Below are 23,750 nucleotides of genomic sequence, written 5' to 3' on the forward strand. Positions count from 1 at the left end.
TACTAAGGCGCTGTGGGTGATTTAACCAACTATTGAAAAGCTCGACTGGGAGCAAATAACCAACCCTAGGATGAAACGTGATTGTTGCTGGTGTTCCTAGAAAATTCACTGTCCTAGTGTAGAAATTGCATCACTTGAGTCTTCCAACTTTGGGTTCTTACAAATGTTTCAAACACAGTGCTGTCCAGCGGAAATACGTCAGCTCCATCAAGTACTTGAAACTTTCCCACTATCTGGGTTAAAAAAGTAAAAAAGGAAACAGACAAAAATTAATGATAGCAACATGTTTTGTTTAAGCAGTTATATTCAAAATATTGGGATTTCAACACGTAATCGTAAATTATTAAGCTATTTCACTTTACTTTTTTTTTTTTTAATTAACTCTTCAGAATTAGTGTGTGTATGTTCTTACAGCACATCTCATTTTGAACTGGACACATTGGACAGAGGAGGTTCAGAAAACTGCCCATCTTATTTTGGGGATGGAGAAAAGTATTTGCTGAATTGAATTGCCGAAAGTATTTGGGGACGGAGTTTACATTGTGAAGACCATCACAGCCTTCCTTTGCACCAGGGAGAGAAGCCCATAGAATGTGCTAGGTTGGACATTAAGTCATTGATTTGTCCACTGAGGCGCGGGATATCATTAAGAAGATTGGTTTTCCACTAACGCTGAACCATCTTTGCCAACGTCTCAAGACAGAGGAGGCAAACGATACTTAGAAATGAACGTCCAAAACAGACCCTTAAATTAGTCAACCCGCAACCTGACTCTTCCTGAATTCCTGCATGCCCCCCAAAAGGTTGGAGAGTCACTAGGAAAGGCTACCAGCGCACCGACGATCCTTCAACCAGGGAGCTACCCCAGCTGGATGAGGACTAAGGGAGAAGGCGCTGTCTGCCTCGGGCCGCTCTTTCTTGTCACACAGCTGTCCCCACCTCCTCAGTCCCCTCCCTAAAAATGCCCCTCCCCCGGCCTCTGCCCCTGCACCCCCCACCCTCACTTTCCCCCAAGTCCCGGGGGGGGGTGGGGGGGGGAAGGACCCACCCTCTCTCGTGGTCCGCTTCGCTCTAGTCTGTTTCAACCGCGTCAAACTTGACTTGCTCCTCCCAAGACCAGGAAAAAGAGGGGCATCTTCCTACTGATCCGGGGGGAAGGAGCATCCCAGGGGCGCAGGGGCGTTTTCTCACCAGTACCTGCGTCTGGTACCCCGTTGGCACTGCCATAGTGATGACCGACTGTAGTCTGCGGAGTGCGGGTGGCCCTCTCGACAAAGTTTCTTTGGGAATCGGGCGACCCTTGCCCCCGGGCCTCCAGCCCCAGCCCGGGGCTCCACGGCTGAACCCGCGCGGCTCCCGAGGGGAGCGACTTGGGGTGCTTCCTCGCATAGTTGCTTGAGGAAACCGGCCCCCCACTTCGGGGTTAAACGACAATCACAGCCCGCTCGGGCCTCGGAGGGGCCCCCCGCCCCAGTAAGCGGCTCGCATCTCCGTCTCCGGCTCTAAACAAGAACAGGGGCCGGAGTCTGCGTTCACACGGAAAATTATGCCGGCTCCAGCGGCGCGTAAAATTGATGTGAACCGAACGAAGTGGGATCGGCGTGATCCTCCCTCTCTCGTCTCAACAGGGGTTTCGGCGCGTTACACAAGGCCGAGCTTGTCTCTTTAAGGAGACATTGGACCCTAATTAGTCCGCATTCCTGGCGCGGCGGAGGAGCAAGGGGCCGAGGGTGTTTGGATTGGACGGGGGAGGACGGGAGGACTAGACTCGGAAGGAGATCTTCTGACCAGCCTCTAGTCTTACCGCCCCCTCCACCCTCTTTATTTTGCCGCCACCACCGCCACCAACCCCCAGTTCTGAAGATGCAGCCAGGGCAGCAGTCACAGCAGCAGCCGCCGCAGCCGCCGCCGCCGCCGCCGCTGCTCCCAGGCCCACGTTACTTTGATTGACAGCTGAACAAATGTTTCCCCGGTTCGAACGCTCGCGCTAAGGAACGTCAGCCAAGGCGAAGCTCCGCCTTGGGCGGGCCGTCTCCGCTCCGCCTCCGCTAACCCCATCCCGTTCCGTTCATTGGTCCGAACCACAGACGACGCCCGGCCCCCACGTGGGCTCCAGCCCGGCCAGCTCCGCCCCTCTGGCTCGCCATTTGTCAGCAGTGAAATGATGGGCAGTAACACAGAACGGCGATTAATGTTCAGCCACCTCTGATTGGTTGCTGGAGACGCCTACCGCGCCGAGGGTGGGCGGGGCGCTTGAAGAGCGCCCCAGAGCGGTCGCGTGGCGGGCTGGTGGTTGTAGTCAATCTGGCCGAATCCTCAACCGAGGTCGCAGGGGGTGGACTACATCTCCCGGGATGCTCCGCGGTCCCTCCACGGACGGTTGTGAATATGTATCAGAATGTTAATGATTAGCTGCTGCTAAATTTGGTCAAAGAAGTCACCTACACAGAGCGTGTTGTTAGAGCTGTTCTGAGCGGGTGTTTGGGCTGTTGGCTGCTTTCTTCCCCCTCTCACACACTTGTATATTATTTTGAGGTGGTGTTCGCAGAGTTTGAAAGGAGAGAGAATTAAAAAAAAAAAAGCCGCAAGCGTTTCAGTCTTTTATTTTTATAATCCCCTTCAATTTGGGGTTAAAAAAAAAAAGACAAGAAAACAGGAAGGAAGAAAAATAAGGAAATGAGATGTGGTAAAAGAAGCTAAAAGGTGCCTTTTAAAAGATCGTTGCTGTGAAGTGAAAAAATCTCCAGAGGAACCAAAAAGCACCGCCGAGACCTCTTCCGAACCAAAGGAGTTTGTGTTTGCTTTTAGGAAAGAAGAGAGAGATCATTCATTCGGAGGAATAACAACCAATTAAAAGACAAATAAAAAAAAGTTTGGAGTGGGACGAGCGAGCGAGCGAGCGGGCGCGCGGCGCTGCCGGCGGGCGCTGGTGCGCGGAGCTCGCACTTTGCCGGCCCCGGGGAGCGGCGCGGCGGCGGCGCCGGGCTCGGCGGGCGCGCCTCGGCGGAGCGAACGTCGGAGCGTTGCCGCGGGAGACGCGCGCCGGACAATGCCCGCGGCGGGCCAGTGACGCCCGCGAGGAATGCCGAGCGGCCCGGCCGCCCGCACCCAGCCGCCGCCGCCGCCGCCGCCGCCGCAGCGCGTTCCTGCCGCCCGCGTCACGCGAGACCCGGCGGGGGCCGGGACCGCCCGAGCCGCCCCTCGGACCTGGCCGGCCGCCTCCGCCGCCGCCGCCTCCTCCTCCTCCTCCTCCTCCTCTTCGGGGCCATTAAAGCCAATGAGCCGCGCGCCTCTGCCCAGCGCAGCCAACTAAATCGGTTTGGATGATTCGCGACCTGAGCAAGATGTACCCGCAGACCAGACACCCGGTGAGTGCGGGCGGCGGGGCGCTAGCTCGCCGAGCGCGGGGGGATTCCCCGCGTCGCCCCCTGCGCGCCGAGTTGTGTCTGGGGCCGGAGGGGCGGGGAGGGCGGCCCGCACCCCGCGGCCCGCTCTGGGAGCCGCCCGCCGTCACCCGCCTCCCCACCCCCCGGCGCGGTGGCACTCTCGGAGGGGGTGCGGAGAGGCAATTGAGTTGTAGCCATTTTCTTATTGTTGTCTTTGAAGCCCCTGGAAGCCGCACCGAGCGGTTCGCCGTCCCCGCGACTCCTCCGGGGGAGGGGGGGGGCGAGCGATGGAGGAGGCGCGACTCCGCGGCGGGGCGGGGAGGGCGCCCTCGGCGGCGGCGCGGCTGGTCCGGCTTGCGGCTCGGGAGTGCGGGGCGCCGGCCCCTCGCGCCGCGGGCCCCGGGGACGCACGAGCGAGCCCGCCAGCCGGCTGTGGAGGGTGGCGGCCGCGTCCCCCCCTCCCCCGACCTGACCGCGGCCAGACGCCATGGCGCGAGTCCCCCCGACGGGCCAGTTTCGATTCCGGGTGGGGAGGGAGTGGGCGCGGCGCGCCGGCCCCCGGGCGTCCTCGGTGGGCGAGGGAGCGGAGCAGGGTCTCGAACCCGCAGGGTCTGGGGCGGGCCGGCGGACGCAGGGGCCCGGGGCCACCCCGAACCGGCCTCTGCCGGGCTGTGCGGCGAGGCGGGGGGGGGGGGGGGGCGCTAGATGAGTTTTAATCGCTCTTTGCCTGCCTGCGCGATGACCCCCCCCCACCCCCCGCTAGCGCCGCGTGGTATGTTTTCTCCATCTCTGCCTCGCCTGTGATGTGGGCTAATTAAATATTTTATTGTTGTTCTTTAGGCACCGCATCAGCCTGCTCAACCCTTTAAATTTACAATTTCCGAGTCCTGTGATCGGATTAAGGAAGAGTTTCAGTTTTTACAGGCTCAATACCACAGGTAACGATATTGACTTTAGCTGATCCTCCTGTTTGCTTAGCTCTTGTCTTTCACCCCCCCCACATACACACACAAGCCCCCCCCCCTTTTTTTTTGGCCGCCGCGGAGACTATATTATCATTTTTACTTGTGGCCCGAAAGGGCAAGGCAAGGCCTCTTACCCTTAGGCAGGTGTAGAGAAATTAATAAGCATTTTTCCCTTCTGCAAATAAATAAAACGGAGGCAGAACAATCGAAACTGGGGAGACTTGGAAAATGCTGAGGCCAAACTTTCGATATTGATTTATTGGGGCCTGGAGAATGGAAGGTTGGGATGATTCTGGGGCCTTTTGACTTCCTTGGTTCTTTATTACCCCGGGCTTGATTCCGTCTCACTTTTTTCTGCCATTCCGCTGAAATACCAAGAGCCGAGAGCCCTGGGAAGTCGCAAGTGAGCGATTTCATTAGTTTTATGCTGAAAAAATGTTTTCTTCTTAGAGATGACCGTCGGACTTGGAGTGCCTTTGAAATATTTTTCTTTCGCTGGCTTTCTAAGGACGTGGAATTCTTATTTCTTAAATGCAAGCACCTAAGCAGGCCACTGAACCCGATCCACACTTTGCCCCTGGGTGGTGGTATTCAACTTGTCTCTGTTTTGGAGGGAACAAATAAGATCTCATTCATAATACATGCTTGATTCATATTTTCGTTAATCTCTTCCCGGCACATGAAAGAAAAAAACTCCCCTGTGACCTTTTGGGGGACTTAAATTTATGTTTGGGTATGTAGATGTTATCGATGTTTATTTTCTTGTTCTTTTTTCATTAAATGTATTTAGTGAGTGCTCATTTCTGGATGCGGTTCTGGAATGAAATGGGCTAGAGGATTTTTTTTCTTTCACAAAACCCCCACATTTGGGCCTTCTTGAAAGGGCAAGTCCAGGCTGGTTCTAGTCACCCCTTTCCCTCCCTCCCACCCCTCTCCCCTTCTGTAATGAGGGCGGTGTTTAAGATCCTTGATTTGGCGTTTTGTAGGTGATGATTTAGAGGAGGGGATGTGTGTTTACCTTTGAAGAATGTAAGTCGAGGTCTGCATTGTACTTAGATTTCACTATGTCTTGAACAGCCTGAAGCTGGAATGTGAGAAACTGGCCAGTGAGAAGACCGAGATGCAGCGGCATTATGTCATGGTAAGAAAACTGTGTCACAGATTCAAAGTGCCTATTTAGTTGAGGATACCAAAAGCGAGGGTATGTTCAGATTGCCTGAGGCTGTAGCATAGATCGGTCCCAGCGCCAGCGTAGTTGAGGTTGTGGGAATGTGACCATTAGCAACCTGTAATTCCAGGATGTTAGAACTTGCCTCTGACAACCAGCTTTGATTTCAGTTTTCAAAAAGTTCAGCCGCGTGGGGTATAATCCTCTGTGCTTTGTTTTTATAGACTGGGGGCGGGGGGGATCAACAACAACAAACCCAAACCTCATTTATGTTTTGTTTAGAGTCACAAGCAAAATGATTTTGTGTTAGTGGTTTTCTTTGTTGTTTTATTGCTCTCGTTCCAAACAGCCCTAACCAGTTTTTCTGTGTGCGGTTATATTTTTAATGTTTTATTTCTCTCAGTGATGGATCTCAAGACACCTGACACCTTTTCAGATTTTTCCCACTCTTTAGGTTACTAGTTTTGTGTCTTTGCATGTGTTTTGTGTGTTTTCCGTTTCTGTGGTGTTGCGTTGGTTTGAGGAGTGTTGTCGTCTCCTGTGTAACCGATTTGTTCCGCCAGAATTTCTGTCATGACAGTTATGCTACACGTCCAAAAAAAAAAAAAAAAAAAATCGTATCTACTTTTTCAGAAGTCTTACCAAGCATGTTTTTATGCGTGTTCATAAAGGCGTCAGAGTACCTCATTCATTTCCTACCAAGCCTTTTTCCTTGGAGTGTATGAACAGGAGCAGTCCACTACACATGAGAACCAGAACTCTGAAGTAGCGTCACCTTTCTAAACAGTTCTTTCAGAGCGTCAGCATTTGTAGGAGACTCTTGCCATGAACTTGCCCAGTGTGCCTAGGAATTAGAGTCCATAGGGTACCAAATTTGCATCAGACCTTTTCGATTCATTTGTTTGTGACGTTTAAAGAGAACTGCAGATGTTAAGAATGCTATGTGTGAACTTGATTTTCTCCGTTTTGTGAGTTATTTTCCTAGAATCTATGTATTAGGGTGGCTCCTAGTTTATGAAACTAAGGGTTCCTCTTTAGCAGCAGAGGTATTATGGTTATTTTGGTTTAGGTGAGGCTTTTATGTTTGTTTTAAAACATACTTGGGGCATTTGGAACAAACTAGGGAGACTGATGAAAGGCACGAAATTAATTGCTTTCCCTTCTTTGACAGTATTATGAGATGTCCTATGGGTTGAATATAGAAATGCACAAGCAGGTAAGTTACTTCTTTATAACCATTTGAAATGACCGTAATACTGTGCACTTTAGAAAGAATTGTATGTTTTGCAATTTTATTCTGCACATTTTTGTGGCTACCTATATTTTAAAAGACTGTACGGGAGATAGCGCTCTCTTTTCAGGTGTGGTTCCCCATCCTTTTTGCATATTATCCTAATTTTAATCATTTGAGAATATGACTTAAAATGTCTGAATTTGGATTAAACTTCGTACACTTTCAAAGGTAGGGTGCTAAATTTTAAAAGAGGTCTTGTTTTCCTTTTGAAAGAGTTTATGTATTTCAGGCATTGCAAACTTGTCCTAGGAGAGGGCTTTTCTTAGAGAATATTAAAAAGAAAACTGTAAATGGTGTGGAACCTTCCTTGGCTTGGTGTGCAAGAATGGAAGAGAGGGTGAGCTGGGAAGATCAAAATGAAATCTGGAGCTACAAAAGAAATTGATGTAAAATAAAATCCGTGTACCAGTCCCTCGAGGCTATTTAGTTGGGTCTTACCAGGAATTGTAACTGTACTTCCAAAATTTGTGCAGAGTAAATTGAGCCGGATAGGATAGGAGATTGCGGTAAGGTTCAACACTGAGTCTTCAAATCAAGTAATTAGTTCAGCCGAAAAAGAAAAGGAAACAAAACAAAAACCGTAAGGATTAGTCAGGAAGTGTTGAGAGGTATGACTCAAAGGGCTTTTTTTTTTTTTTTTTTTAAATTAAATCCAGGAAACTGAATTAAATGGTTTACGGTTTAAATTTTCTAGGTAGAAAAATAGCATATGTGTGAAAAATATTGTCTGGTAGTAATCATTTATTTTTAGTGATCTCCGGGTAAAAGTGCTTCAGGTCTGTTTCATCAGCTACTTTAGAGTAGGTGTGTATGTGTTTACCTGCTGGGAAGAGATGAGGGAAAACTTAATGCTTTTCATTTCTTATTTGTGCTCACGGTAGATATCCTGATTTTCTAAGTTTATGACATAGAAAATGGTCACATATTATTAGGCTTTTAGTACTTATGGATTCCTTTCTGGTTATAATTACCACATGCTTACAGATAGTGGATTTTAAAAAGATGCCTGTTTTAAAAAAGCCATCGGATAAATAGTATTTGAAAACAAAGTTGGAAAAGGGGATTCATTAGGCTGAGGACTTTTGATTTCAGATACTTTTTTTTCATATGCTGTTTAAGTGTCAACATTAACAAATTGTAGTTTGCTGCATATTCGAATATGTCCTCAAAAAAACCCGTCAAGCTTATGGATGGACTTTACCTTATAGGAGTAAATTATGTGAGAGATACTGTTTCTTAATTATGCTCATTACATGTCATTTTAGGTCTGGATCTTGTACATCTTATTTTTTTTGTCCTCACCCCACCATTCCAGGATTAATTAGTGTCTTTTTAAAGATTGAACCAGATGATTAATGCTCCTTTATTTCTCCTCCTGTGTCTTATTTACCGTAACACTTAGTTTGTAGATCTCTTTATACCTAACATTTATAGTTCTGAGAGGCACAGACAGAGCTTGTGTTTGATTGTATGCATTTCTTTGTGGGGGGGGATAGTGTGTGAGATCCCTTAATTTTACACATTTTGTACCTCTGTAATTCTGTCATCGTCTCGTCCAGGTGGCCTCACATGCCGTCCATTTCAAATTGAGAATGGAGTACATTTTCCCTTTTTTTTCCACCTTGCTTTTAAATTCAATCATACCAAGAATCCTGAGGGCAGTTTATCACATTATGAAATACAGACAGCCCTGCAAACCACCTACTTATTATATTTTCTTTCTTTTCCCCCTTAAGCACAGAGGCATATCTGTCTTTATTTGTTTTCCTAGGCAGACAGCCTTGGTTCCTCTTGGCCTCTCTTCCAGATGCACTCGCTGGATACCCTCGTAATGGAAAGCAGCAATAATGCAGGGAAGTTGCCCTGCGGCATAATTGGGCCTAGTTCTCAAGATCGGGTTAGGCTTATTCACTTATTAGATTTGTGTCTCTGAAGGGTTCAAGAGTAGGAGTCCCCGGAGTCCTTGGAAGTACCCTGGTAATTGGTGGCCCTGATATTTGAAACCTTTGTGTATTTTTTGGTTAACGCTCCTGTTCTTCTTGGCTGCTGCCAGCCACAGAGTATTTATTTTTAGAGAAATTTTTCATTGGAACAGAAAATGATGGCTGTGATGGAGTCATGACTCTGTGACTTAGCAAATTGATAAAAGGATAAAAGCGGGGGGGGGGCGCCCCACACAGGGTGGTGTCTGGTATTATTGCCCCTCCCCTTTCTGTATGATGTTCATCGCCAGTCACCCTGTGTTGATTCTGACAGAAGACTATAGAGTGAAATCTACAGGGAATTTGTCATTCTGAAATGAAAGCTAATGTAATTAGTACCAATTAAAGTACATTTAGTAAATTGGATTTAATCTTAATTAAGCCTGCATAATGTTGCCAATTTTTAACAATTATGTTTGAGAACATAATTAATTTAAATTTTGGTAACTGAGTAAATAGCATTAGTCTGGTAGAATTAGTTGATTTTTTTTTTTTTAAAGGAGAACTGGGTGACATGACATGGAATTAGAGCATAAAATATGAATCTAATTTCTGGTACTCCTTAGTAGGATCGATAGAGCTGAGCCAAGGAAGCTGGAAAAAAAAAAAACCCAGAAAAGTTAGAATGGAGCATTCTAGGCCGTAATGTGAATTAATGCTTAACCACTGTCTCAGGTTCCAGCATGAATACGAAGACAAATGGGACATAGAAATGGCACACGTTTTACTGTGATGTGTGCATAATGGAATTTTTTAAAATGAAAGAACATTACCTTTGTTCCCTAATGATTTCCCTAAGTGGGGTTTTTGGTTTTTTGTTTGTTTGGTTTTGGGGGGGGAATGGGACAGTTGGCCCACGGTTTAGTTGCTACTATTTTTGATGATTTTTTTTTTAAGTTTTATTTATTTTGTGAGAGAGACAGCATGTGTGTGGGGGGGTGACAGAGAGAGAGGGAGAGAAAGAATCCCAAGCAGGCTCTGAGCTGCCAGCACGGAGCCCGATGTGGTGCTAAGCCACGAAGCCGTGGGATCATGACCTGAGCTGAAACCTAGAGTCGGACGGTTAACGACTGAACCACCCAGGCGGCCCGCCGATTGTTACTCTTTATAAATACAGTGTGGATTCTAAATGGGTCAGTGACCCGTGGGCATAGCAGGGGTGATGCATGCAGTTGATAACGTTGCTAAATGCTGCTGGTTTCCATCCTTCACTGGTACTGCTGTAATTAAAGAAGACCTCCCTGATGTAATCTGACAGCAGCAGTTACCTCTTTCAAGAGTGAATATTGGATGTTGATCAGGAACAGTAGGTATGTGAATTCCACCGATAGGAGCTGCGAGTGGAGGTGGATATACCACATTTTGAGGACATCTTGTGACTTTCTCATAGTCTGTCTTCAGAACTCTGGACGTCTTTTTGCTTCTAAAAAAAGTTTAGGTTAGTATTTGAATTTTAGAATTAGAAAAGTTTGGAAATCTACAACACTTGGAACCTAAAAAAGTAAATACCGCACTCTTATATACACGTTTGTATGTTTATGTGAGCAAGTATGTATATGTGTGTATGTATATATTTTTCTATGTAGCTATAATTATTTTTAATCAGAGCAGGAGAATTTCTGTTTCACTCCAAGCCATGTAAATTTTATTACGAGACTTGGGCCACAACCATTTGAGTGCTGCTAAAATATTAATTGAATAGAAATGAAAGGGCCTTGCCAGCTGATAGGATATCATAATCATAGCCTCTCTGGTCGATGGTAAATGATGATAAATGACATTAGGAACCTTTTAGCAAACTGTAATAACTACAAGGAGGGAAGCAGTATGGATTTGCATTATATCTGATACCCTCTAGTACCAAGTGGATTGCCAATACTGCTTGTTTAGCATTTTCTAAGGGCAATAGGATATTGATTTCTGACTTACAAGGAACAGCTCTATTTTCACCATTGAAAAGTATTGCAGGTTGTTAAGAAGAAATTGACTTGAAGAGGCCGACTGCTGCCCATCATGGAGCAAATAAAGCAAAACTGCCGAAGCATGGTGGAGCTGCGAGACGGGCCCTCAGCAATTTGTTGCTATTAATTTACCATGCTCGACAGCAAATCAATCGGCATCTACTTCATCTGCTGGAGAAAATGCTGTCCAGGGCAGATAAAAGGCTCGGCATGGTACAGAGAATAGACTGGATTGGCCAAAAGGAGGCTGCAGTTAATGTGTAAATAAGTGAAATGAAGGCTACTGTTGCAGAGGAAGCTGTTGTTAATTAGGTTGGTGCTTTTCCGCGAACTATTTGAGAAAAGTAGCCCAGGATTTGAAGACTAAAAAGAGATTTATTGAGGTTGAAGCAATATATGACTGGCATGACATTCCAGCCTTGAGTGGACTCGATTCGAGGGTGCAGTAAATTTCTTGGGGAACAGTGCTTGTGATGGAAGTCCATTTGTTTAAAGTTCCGCTTCGACCAGATTTCCCATAAGAACACTTACTATTTTTAAAAAATATTACTAGCTTCTTCCACACCTCCTGTCTTGGACACTAAGCACTTGGATTAGGGGCGGGAGTAGGTGTTTGAGAGTGTAGGCAAAAATGTGTCTTGCGTTCCCACACAGTGACTATTTTTTTCAGAAATGGATGATCGAACTACTGAAGGTGGGATATTCTAGCCAGAAGGAGTAAACTGATGAAATTTTTGCTGACAGAACTTTCTTTTGCTGTGTCAACATTAGGGAATAGTCTAGAGGTTGGTGAACAGTGGATGGATGCTGTGGTGCTGGAAAATCTCAAAGAGATTACAAGTGAAATTTGATGACAGTGCAGAAAACCTCCAGATAACAATTAGAAGGGCATGTGCACGCTTGGGTGGGGGAGGGGCTTCTTGTGCTTTTGTGTGTGTTTTTCATTGAGGTTTAAAGCCACCTCTTCTTCTTTTTTTTTTTTTAATGTTTTATTTATTTTTGAGAGAGACATAGAGACAGCATGAGCAGAAGAAGGTGAGAGAGAGAGGGAGATCCAGAATCCAAAGCAGGCTCTGAGCTACCTGTCAGCACAGAGGCCGACACGGAGCTCAAACCCTCCTGGAACTGTGAGATCATGACCTGAGCTGAAATTGGATGCTTAACCGACTGAGCCACCCAGGCTCCCCTAAAGCCACCTCTTCTAATTTAGGATTACTGAGCCTTCAGTAATACTTCAATAATACTTCACAATTAATATTAACCAGATAGTGGTGTTTTCGTACCCCTTGCCTTTCTGATCTGGACATTTTGGGATAGGGACCCAACGTCAGTCCTATTTAGTAAATCTATATATCTGTAGGTTTTAAGTTATCTATTTTTTTCCAAAACTCATAGAGGGTCTAACATTAGGATAGTTGATACCAAGTGGCAGTACCTTGGGGCAGGACCCCATGAGCTGTCATTTTACTTCTCATAGGACTTGGAAGAGAAGCAAATGTGTGAGAAGAAAATTTAACTGTCAGGATAGGTGTGTAATGAAGGGTGTTTTCTGGATGGTGTGGATGTCCCCTTCTTCTCTCCTCACATGTTGAAGTATGACTTTTCTCTTTTTTGAGGTCTTCTAGAATATCTGAAGGTTATTCACCTAAAACAGTGAGTGTTGAGTGGAACTGGAATTTCCTCTCAGTGGAAGTGAATGTTTATTATATGTCCGGCGTGTGCACTTCTCTGGGCACACTGCCAGAATTCTTTAATGCTCAAAGTGATCCTAAGAAAGGGATTATGTCCAATCAAAGGGTGATTAAACAGGATCACATCCGCACAAGGTGATACAGTTATTTGGTAGTGGATTCAGGACTTCACATGAGTTTACCTGGAGATAGGTCTGCTCTGGGTTGGAGATTCAGGTCTCAGTTTCTTCTGGGAATGGAGAGCCCCTGGGAGGTTGGCATAGTCCTGGGGTTTGTCCTTAAATCACTGAACTTCCAGGCGCGTGCCCAGGGCCCCTGGAGTGTCCTTCAGTCTCGGTGAGGGGGTGAGAGTAGCGTTCCCTCTGAATCTCTCCCACAGATGGAGCGAAGAGAGCTGCCAGCTTATCGAGACTGAGTTTGCTTCCTCCATGGGCAACCTATTTCTCATTTGTTTATAGACTTGCTCTTCCATTTGACTTTTATCTTTTCCTTGTGGCTTCTAAAACTATGCCTGAAGACAAGGGGCTGTTTGTTAATCACCATCTTGTGGGTTTCTGAAGGGGAAAACGGGGAGGGGAAAATGTGATGTTTTGTGGCCTCTTTGTAGTTCAGAAAGAGGTTCTTAGATGCAGGAAATCACATACAACTCAAACTTTTAAATGAAAGTAAATATTTTGCTTTTACTGGTAAGAGATTTTCTTTAGAGCATTCAAACATAAGGATATTTCCTTCTCACTGCCCCTTAATCCCTCTTGGATATTGATTTTATGTTTTTATCTGGGCAAAGTTCTTTGTAACTTAAGTAATAATACCTCTGAGCTGGGTTGAACTATCTCATGTGTTTAGGTGCTGTAGCAGCCGTAGTGAAGTCAGAGCGTGCTGGCGACAGCCATGGTGTTCACACCTGTCTCACTTTTTCTCTCCTAGAATTTTTCCTTTTTTTTCTTTTTGTGTTACAAAGTAGGTAAAGTAAGTTGGGAATTAAGTGTTTAAAACGTGGGCTTAGAAGTTATTTGTGGGGTTTTTTTTGGTTTTTTAACGAGGACTTTTCACTACCTTTGATGTGACTGGATAGTCTGGTTATTAATGTCAGGACAGCGGTCATGTATTCAATGGTGGTGGAGCGAGTGATTTTTAGAAGGTTCTTTCCCTTGATCTCCTTTCACACCTCCACTTAAAAAGCCCCAGTGCTGCAGCAGGGGTGGCACATCCAGTAGTCTTGGGGCTGGGTTATCACTTTGGTGAGCTGGGCCACTGGTCAGGAGCAGGAGACAGCATATTGGGGTTGGGGGGGCGACTCTATAAATCAAAGTGTTTATACTGATAAGGACAGTTTGTGAGGCTTAGGACTTGGCTCTTTCCGCCCTCAGTGCACTGCAGATGGGATTCATGAAATTAACGTTGCTCTCCTTTTAAGCGAAAAGGGCTTCGCAAGTTTCACTCAAAAGCAAAAGTCAGAGCTGTTCTGACTTTGCCTCAGTGGCAGCTGTCAGTGGTAGTTGCTTTCTGACTGTAAAGAGGGATTTAGCCAGCGTTCGTCAACACAAATCTATATATGCTATTTTCATTGGAATTGACCCAGTGTTTGTGCCAGGCTCTTGCAAATTCGCTCCCCCTGGGCCAAAACTTTGTTCAGAGAGCACCATTGTGTAACCTGTGCTCCGTCCAGCTGGTGGGTGAAGGGCACGGTGCGGGGTTTCTTAACTGGACTGTCAGAGAAACAGAAGACACATGCTCCCAAACGCCCCTTTTACCTGTTCTTCTGGTGAGTTGGGTCCCTTCGCCATTAGTTTTGAGGATTTTGCTCCCAGGTACTTCAGGATTTGTGTTGTGGAGGGAGCGTCTCCATTTCAGGGAAAGAGAGCGTGGCTGCTGTCGCGGCCCAGGACGCCGGCTCTGTCTGTGGCCTGGTACGCCTCGGGTCCCTGTGGGGACGTGGCCTGTGCAGCAGCTCTGGCACGGAGAGGCCGAGGAGACGAAGATGGATATCTGCTTCCTGATTTCTTAGCAAGCTTACTCCACTTAGTGGTATTCTAATCAGGATACTGCTCTTATTTTCTCATCGTGTATTCTGCGTTTCTGGGTTTGTGGATGATTTCGGTTAAGGAATTTGAAAATGCAAGGAAATATAACTGGAAAGAAGAGTAATTGTAGAAATTACGAGCACTAGTACCCCGTAACACCCTCTCTTTACAGAGAGCTTAAGGCATTTTATACATTCTCCTTAATCTTCCTGATGTTCCTGTAAAGCAAGTAGCAAGCTTTGGATCCATGTATTTATTTAAATAGCTTCTGTCAGTGGAGTACTCGACAGTTTGCCAAGCGGTGTCATTCTGCTGGCCTCCTTGAACAGATGACACTGAGGCTTAAGGGCTTAAGAGACTAGCCCAGTGTCACAGTACAGGAGGATCAGCATGCGGGCGGGGAGCCTAGGGGTCACGGAGGTCGATGAACATGAACATGCCCGAGGTTGCATAGCGAGAGTAACTGGCAGAAAAGGAAGTCGGTTTCTTGACTTCCCTTCCAGGGCTTCCTTCACTGACCGTGCTGTTTCCAGACAGCAGACGGGGTGCTGCTCCTGTGATGTTCTTGGCGGCACGCAGCGGGAAGGGTGCTGTTGGTGCCAGGGGGTGGTAGGGGGTCCTCTTGACCTAGAGATCTGATCAGGGTGTTTGTGTATGTCCGTACAGAGCCTTCCTCTTTTCTTTTCTACCCTTCCAGTGCTTGGGCCCTGCCCAAAGGGAGGCTTACGATCCACAAATTAAAGTATGAAGCCTAGATCCACTTGTAGCAAAGTGCTTAATAAAACTGGCTTTTCCTGCATTCCTAGGCACACATGCTATACTAGATACAACCTTGTTTCTCGCCCATGTCCCCTGTCCCACTGGCATGTAAGCTTCATGGGAACAGTGTGTTTATTCTCTGAGGTGCCCCTCATACTGAGAACTGTGCCTGTCATACAGAAGGTGCTCAAGAAATATCTGGTGATGAGGGAATTGCTCACATTCAGACTGAGCTAGCAGAGAATATGTGTGATCTCCTATGTTTAAGGCCTAATAGATTGCAGGATAACAAAAACAGGAGTTTCCAAGCCTAGATAGGCCTGTGGTACCTACTTGTTAAGTTTGTGGAAAAAATGACAGATGGAAACGAAAGTAAAAGTGGCCTAGCTCAGTGTGCCTTTCGGGAGTGAGTTAGGATAAAGTAGAATATATGTATTTCAGCATGTGGAATCTGCTTTTTAAAGATGAAAACATGCATGCATCCTCACTGAATTTAAAATTCAGTTTGAACATCACTGTATCACTAGTCAGTGTTAATCTGAAGAATTCTTTTACTATTAATAAGTCTGTGCACATGTGGTTTGAATGAGTGTGGGGAGATACTGATCTGAACTATAACTGTGGTGCTATAACTATAACTATCCTCCAAGTCAGTAAAAATACCAGTGTCCAGTTCTTTCCAAGGGACAAGGAACTTTAACGATATCTTCGTTTTTTGTTAGCAGAGATGGTATAGTGTTACAGAAAGAGTAATGATCGTAACAGTAAGTGATTTTAGAGAGCTTATTATTGTGTGAGTACCATTTCATTAATCTCACAATAATCTTATGAGATTATAGTATATTATTATTTCCATTTTATATATGAAGAGGCTGAGATACAGAAGTTAAATAACTTAAGATCAGCCAGCTAGTGAAATAGGTCCTTGGTTTGACTCAGTTTTCAGATCATTGGTGTAACATATTTCTGCCATATTCCAAACGCTGGGTTTGGAATACTCTATTACCAGCATTCTCTCCCATCTCCCCCGCCCCCCCAAATACTTGACTGACTCAGGGGCTTCAGGTTCTTGTGCTTGCCTTAGCAGTGACCAGCTGTGTGATATTGCTGAGTACCTTAACTTGTCAGAACTACACTTTTCTCAGTTTCAATTAGTATAAAAGAACATTGAGATCCCTTTTAGCTCCTTTGGTCTAAAATTACCCTTTGATTTTGGTTTGTTATTTTCTGTCACCAAAGGCTAGAAATTGAGGTTTACTATTACTTCTTTTTAGTTTTAGCAAGTCTCTTTAAACAACTATTCTCTGAGGGTTTTTTTTTTTTTTTTTTTTGTTAAGCCCAAAATTAACCTTATGAGACTAGGAGTAGAAATGGATATTTAAATTCATATAATATTTTATGGATGCTTTCTCCTTTATTTAAGTCAGTCATGTTTGCTAAAGCATTTTCCCTATCCTGTGGATGAATAAAATGAGATGCAGATGTTAAATAATTAAGTCCCACAGTTAATTAGTGGATGGTTCAGAATTCACTGATTCATGTAATATTACTATTACACGTAATATAAAACTACACAACACCAGTGATTGGTTTTTTGGGAGTTTTTTTGTTGGTTTTTTTTTTTTTTTGAGTTTATTTATTTTGAGAGAGAGAGAGTATGAGCAGGGGAGGGGCAGAGAGTGAGAATCCCAAGTAGACTCCATGTTGGCAGCACAGAGCCCGGCACTTGGCTAGATCTCATGAACCATATGATCGTGACCTTAGCCAAAATCAAGAGTCAGACGCTTAACCGACTGAGCCACTGAGGCGCTCCTACAATTCTTTTTTTTTTTTTTTTTCTTTTTATGAACACATGCACTGGGCTAGCAAACCAAGTGGTTCATTCTTATTGCAGATTTTCATTGCTGGCTCATGGACTGATGACCATAGGCCTATGGATATTTTTGTACTTCTAACTATGAAGTATAGAACAGGCATAGTACCTTTTACAACCACATGGGAGTGTCCAGAGAACTAAAACACTCAGAGCCAGTTTGGAGTGAAAATGGGATGGAGAGTCTTTGGCTGGATTTGAAAGGATCCACATGGTCCTTGAATTTCTTTGCAGAATCGTGTGCCTTTTTCTGTGGGAGAAGATATTACATGGTCTTCTGTGAATCTTTCTCTTAGCTTTTTTTTTTCTTAGAAGGGAGGCTTTTTCACTGGAACTATTGGACTAGTAGAAGTTTATTGGCTTTGGGTGAGGCCCATGTGTCCTGACTACCTATTGAGGGCCCCAGAAGTAGTGTTAGTCCTTTTCACTAATAGTTTTGTCCTTTGTGAGCCTTCATTTGTTCACGCTGAACGTTGTCGTTCATCTCAGCCATTCTCTTGCACGCCTGTCTGGTTGGTGCCCAGATATACATGGTGGACTGGACCACGTGGGAACGGAGCGTGATCCCTTGGCTTCATGTGTGCCAGGGCAGGGATCCGGCACAGCAGGGTCTCTTGCTATAAAATAGTCCTTTTGCACTTTGACTTTGTCTCTTGTCAAGGTCAAAGGGCATTGTCTTATCTTTGTCTAGTCCTGTTCACATTGTAATAAACAAAATGGAACCCAGAGTTTTCTCAGTATCCTGTGAGTCCAGAACAGGGTTTATTTTTCAATGCATCAGCACTGGTCAGTGAGCCTGTTTTACTTTCCACATTTCTGTTTTATGTCCACATTCTGTTGAGCTGTGCTGTGAATGTGGGTAACTATTTTAAAGGCTTTTGATGTTTTTGGGACATAGAATTGTTTTGGAGTGTGGCTTCTTACCGCTAAGTACATCTACGTTGGTTAACCTCAAAAAATATTACAGTTAACCTAAAGTGGCCAATAAGAAACATGGTGGCAATTCCACAGTTACTTGCTTGAGTATTTTTTGGTGCATTTAGAGAACACAAAATGCTTGTTTGGGCTTCTTCATGGAGAAATTGTGTCCTGAGAAATTCCATAATGTCCTTCTGAAGCTTTCACCTTTATGTAGTTTCCAGGAATGTGGAGGTGACAGCTTGGCAGCTCTATGTCCTCGTGAGCCTTCCATTTACAAAGTGGCAGATTTAGTAGAGGCTGGGTCAGGCATAATACATTGATGTACAGATACCTGGCTTTTTAGTATGGCTGCTTATTTCCAAATGCTCATAGATGGCTCATAGTTTGGACCTATTTTAACCAGATTTAGCAGAACTGATAGGATTTTCTTATAATTGAAGCAAGGATTCAGGCAGGATGTTTTGCATCAATTTTGGATGCATATAGAAAAAATTCTGGTAAGATCTTTGTTGCATTTGGGTTGTTAGACAGGATTCGTGCCAGCTTCCCAGCCTAGAGGTATGCATCCCACTTTTTTCTTTGATTCAGGCGCTTCTTGGAGGTATTGGCAGGTTCAGTTCCAGACCATTACAAGAAAGCAAATACTGAAATAAAAACAAGTCAGATGAGTTTTTTGGTTTCCCAGTGCATATAAAAATTATGCTTCTACTATACTGTAGTCTATTAAGTGTGTAGTAGCATTATGTGTAAAAAACCATGCACATACTTAGTTGAAAAACACCTTTGCTGAAAAATGCTAGCTATCATCTGTGCTTTCAGTGAGTTGTAATCACTGATTGCAGATCACCATAAGAAATAGAATGATAATGAAAAAGTTTGAAATATTGGGAGAAGTAACAAAATGTGACGCAGAGGCATAAAACAAGCCACTGGTGTTGGGAAAATGGCGCTGATAGACTTTGCTGATGGGTTGGTGCAAACGTTCACTTCGTAAAAAACTACAGTATCTGCGAAGCTCAGGAAACCGAAGCACAGTAAAATGGTAAAATGAGGTATGCCTGTATTTGATTTTCCAGTTTGGAGGTATGCTTTTGCCACATTTGTTTGTTTGAGGCTCACCCCAAGCTGTAATTCTCTAAAATGGAAATATGTAGCTTTTCAAATTGAAATATCTAGAACTGGACCTACAGAGGTTAAGAAGATGATGATCTAAGGACTCAAACCTGAGCAAGAACTTAGCCCTCTTGAGGTTGTTTTATTCCTCTTACTTTGAGAAGAGCTACTTGGTCAAGAGACCTGAGAAGTAAGACAAAAGCCCTGATGCTTTTAATTGTTATTTGAGCAAATGCTACTTGACCTCACACTGAGTGTGTGCCTGTGCGTGCCTGCGGGGCAGACTTTGAGGCCTGACGAGTTAGAAGAGATCGGCTTGCCTCTGTGGGCATTCTAATCTCTATGGCGTTTGGACCATGTGAACAGGACGAGGCATGGTGTATGGGTAGCCCCCTGACAGAGATGGAAGAGGGGAAGTCAGGAGTGATTAAGGATGCTGTTTCTGAGATAGAGTCAGGGACATTTTGTGGGACCTCAGGACAGCGAGGGGAGCACTTAGGAAGAAAGGGAAGGGGAATGTTTCCAAGTGGAAGCCATATACATAGATGGGAAAGGGCTGTGTGTGTATTCAGGTTCTGGTTAGCATTTCTAGCTTGGTTGGATAGGGGAGAGAATGGTTGAGAAGGCAGTCTTGGGATTCATCTGTAGAAGGCCTTGAATGGTAGTATAGTATGTGGGCTATTGAAGGCAAAAAGCAGTTTTGAATCAGACAGGAGAGCAAGGCCTTAGCAGCTAGCATGGGCCCTGACGCCAGATGTTCAGTGAATGTTTGCTGAAATGATTTGTGTGGAGAGGGACAGGGTTGAGGAGGGCTGTGGGACTGGCAGGGAGGAACCCAAGTGACCCAGCAATTCATTGGATGAAGGGTGTGTAAATGCATTCCAGAGAGTTCTGAAACAATGATCACTGCAGCCTGGCAGAATCATGGTACCACTGATAGAAAAGGAAGCCTCAGGGAGGGGGAGGGGGAGGAGGAGGGGAATTGCTCTTGATTGTTCCGGGCGTCTGGTACCTAGGGAGGAGGGAGCGCTAGAAGGAAGAGGAGGAAAGAAAAGCGAGTTTGTTGCTTCTCTGGCCTTCCATGTCTTCACAGCGGCGTCTTCCCTTCATCTCCTGCCAATCTATATTCCTGCCAAGAACCTCAAGGATTCTTTTTCATAAGACTTGTATTTGTGCCTTATTATTCTATACCCAGGCCACGATGGGCTTTGCCAGGCAGCTCTGTGTGGACAGTGGGTTTAGGAACTCGCCATTCTAAGGAACGCGTTTGACCCTTTGTGTCAGTGTACAAGAGCGAGAGTCGCTCCTCGTCATTTTGCTCGATTACTGGCATTACCTTTATATAGACGTAACAGTGGGAGTTTGCAAATTATCTGATTTTTGACTTTTTTTAAAGTGTTTTTTTTTTAACATTAAAAATAGGCACAGAATCTTTTAAATTATGCATCAGCTATGGAAACTTTGCTCCAGTCATTCTTTTTTTTTTTTTAATTCTGTTTCCTTTCAATTTTTATATCAGTTGGCCAACAACTGGATAGGTCAGCAATTCCATATCCTTTTTGTCTTGAGAAATTTCGTGTAAATGAGGCTGAGTCTGTAATTGTCTTGAGAAACTCCTGTATTTCAAAACAAGTAATTATCCCCATTGTTTATTATGTATGAGCTAAATACTGAAATTACAATGGATGCTTTTAGTCAGTGCAAATTAATGTGCGTGGTTAATTTTCTTCTTTTTTTCCTAATGCGGCGTATTCTGTAGTAAACTCCCCTCCCCCCTGCAGACACTTGTCTTAAACTGCTGTAGTTGAGTGAGAACAGCAATGATAGTAAGGAAAGTTAAGTAAACATGAAATTAAAAAGGCCATAGTGTACATTTTGGTAAACCAAAATATTGCTTGGTGGCATAAAACCACAGATCCATTCCAAAAAAAAAAACAAAACAAAACATGCGGAAATGTGGTTTTGCTGTCTGTCATGCAGTCTGTTTTCAACTGTCAGAAACATACGTTGCTTTTCTGGGGTAATTTTTTTTCAAGTCTGACCACAGCTTTTAATTTCCTTTGCTCCACCCACACCTCCCACCACACCTCTACATATCTGGTGCTAATTTATAGGTGATTGAAATGTAATGCCATAATCATCAGCCACCAGAAGGGTCAGCAGTTGTGGCAAGAGTGTCTTGTCTCCAATGTGCCCAGAGCCAATGCTGTGCTTTTGGAAACTTTTAAAACCAGCACACAGTGATTGTCCTTGTTTCTCAAGGACTTTTCAATGTAAGTAAAATTAAGGCCTTGAAAAGGCAGTTTTGAAGGGTTTTTTTTTTTTTTTTTTGCTAAAAAAGTAGTATATTCATATTAAAGAAATTTTAGAAAGAGAAAGGATCACCCATGATCCTTCCACTCTGAAGCTAACCACTGACCTAGTACCGGTTATGCTGTGGCTGATGGAAAGTTACATCTGCCTACCCCTCATCGAAAAATACGGAGCAGTGTTCAAAGGGTGGTACATAAAACAGACAGGTGTATGTTCTGTTTCTTTTAAAAGTACAAAAAAGTTGGGGTGCCTGGGTGGCTCAGTCGGTTGAGTGTCCCAACTTCGGCATACGTCATGATCTTGTGGTTCATGAGTTCAAGGCCCACATCAGGCTCGCTGCTGTCAACGCAGAGCCCGTTTCAGATTCTTTGTCCACCTCTCTCTCTACACCTCCCCCATTTGTGCCCTCTCTCCCTCTCTCTCTTTCTCTCTCTCTGTCTCTCAAAAATAAACATTAAAAAAATTAAAGAATAAAAGTACAAGAAAGTATATGTGTAGTAAAGTAAAACCTTAGTTCTTTAAAATTAGTTTTGATTTATTGCTGGCTTAATGGTGTCTTCATCTTTTTTGTGGGCAGCACGATCCTAAGTATTTTTTTAGGTTCTCTTAATTCAACTGGTAACTTCCTGTGATCTTGGTAAATTACCTAACTTTTCTGAGTCTCAGTTCTCGTCCATATCTATAAAATGAGGGGATAGGACTGGATCGCTATGCTTTATAAAAGGCTGGGACCCGGGCATCGGCATTTTTCTAAAAGCGCCAGGGTGATTCTGATGTGATTCTGATGTGCTGCAGGGTTGAGAACCAGGGAACCACTGCGGTGCTTCCCGCACTTCAGTGTGGGCACCAGTCACTGAGGAAGGAGCCTGTTACAGTCAGAGTCTATTTCTGCAGGTTTGCAGTGGTGCCTCATAGTCACCGTTTGTAGTGCCCAGGTACTGCCCAAGTCGCTGGTCCACTATGATTGAGTAGCAAGGAACCAAAGAATTTTTAAAATTTCTTTTGTTTCGTCATTATTCTTTCCATGACGTATAGTTTATACAGTATGTGGAGGAGTCCATGTCCTGCTTGAATGACACCCCCAATTTCAGATGTCAAGATTCATAGGTAGTGTGGTCTCTGCGTAACCTGTCATTGCTTACATTCCGCACGTGTGCCTCTCGAACAGTTGAGCAAACTGAAGTAGTTTTAATAGTACCTTGCTATAGGTGGCCTGACTGAACTCCAGCTGGTCGCTGGTGGGGTCGCTGGTGGGGTTGGTACCTTGTTACAGAGAAGGGAGACACTTCCATTTCTCCCTCTGCTTGCTGAGACCCCACTGTGACAGGTACTTATGCTTTCATATTCTGTCTTTTTTCTTCTCATCCTCTAGTGGCTGCCCTGCTCATATTGACCTCTAATTCCTGAGCAGTATTTCAGGGAAATGGGCACAAAAAATCATAAAGTAGTACATTTTGTTTTAACTTGACTTGTCATGTGAGCACATTCTGTGCAGGACACTTATTTATTTACTTTTTAATGTTTATTTTTTGAGAGACCAAGCGCAAGCAGGGGAGGGACAGAGAGAGAGGCAGACATAGACTCAAGGCTCTGAGCTGTCAGCGCAGAGGCCGACAAGGGGACCGAACCCACAAACTGGGAGATCATGACCTGAGCTTAAATCAGACGCTTAACCAACAGAGCCCTCCAGACACCCCCATAAAATGTATTAAACTTAAGTTAAACCAAGCACAACTCCCGATTTTGAAGTGTCTTTTGTTGTTGAAGAAGCACAAACATCCTTAAGTGTTTGCCATGGTCCCTTCTTTAACCCTATCCTCTAGAAAGAAAAAAAGTACTGTTTATAACTGTAGTCCTTTGCAATTGGTTGTAGCCTAGCATCAGGCAGCGTGAGGTAGTGCGAAGACCCCAATGAGGACTAGGGCAACTGCAGAACTGGTTTCTAGGCCATCACCTGCCCTTAAACAGTTAAGTGTGCCTGTGGACACTTAGCTTCTCCAAGTAAACCAGGCAGGGATCAAGGAATGCTCTGTTTCCCAGGGCTCTGTTGGAGAATTTTGTTGCCTTGAAGGAGTATACTTAGCACCTTTTCTAAAGTCCCAGGCAGTAAGAAATTATAGTTGCGATGTGAGAGTGTTGCTTTAGAGCAGTGGTCACTCGGTGCGGCCTATGGACTGGCGCGTTGTCTGCGGACAGTGTGCGGTAGGTAGGTGGTCACGCTACGGAGCTCATTACCTGGGCTGTAAATCAGCGCACTGCTGATGGGGAATGTCTTCACGGTTCCAAAACAAAACCAAAGA

General features: G+C 44.8%; 1 protein-coding gene across 10 annotated transcripts in view; it reads left to right on the forward strand.

The window, feature by feature from the left end:
• The first annotated feature begins 3,067 nt into the window (after window positions 1–3,067).
• Window positions 3,068–23,750, forward strand: part of TLE4 (TLE family member 4, transcriptional corepressor) — a 139,559-nt gene continuing 118,876 nt past the window's right edge. For 7 of the 10 annotated variants that reach the window (XM_039257632.1, XM_039257633.1, XM_039257638.1 and 4 more), the window contains exons 1-4: window positions 3,068–3,368; window positions 4,227–4,324; window positions 5,429–5,492; window positions 6,691–6,735. In XM_039257632.1, the coding sequence (XP_039113563.1) occupies window positions 3,324–3,368; window positions 4,227–4,324; window positions 5,429–5,492; window positions 6,691–6,735 (252 nt within the window). In that variant the 5' untranslated portion in view covers window positions 3,068–3,323. The remainder of the gene's footprint in view (window positions 3,369–4,226; window positions 4,325–5,428; window positions 5,493–6,690; window positions 6,736–23,750) is intronic. The other 3 variants (XM_039257634.1, XM_039257635.1, XM_039257641.1) reach the window with 1 other exon arrangement.

Source organism: Hyaena hyaena, unplaced genomic scaffold (assembly GCF_003009895.1).
Source record: "Hyaena hyaena isolate Hyena2069 unplaced genomic scaffold, ASM300989v1 scaffold_629, whole genome shotgun sequence".
Classification (NCBI taxonomy): Eukaryota; Metazoa; Chordata; class Mammalia; order Carnivora; family Hyaenidae; genus Hyaena; species Hyaena hyaena.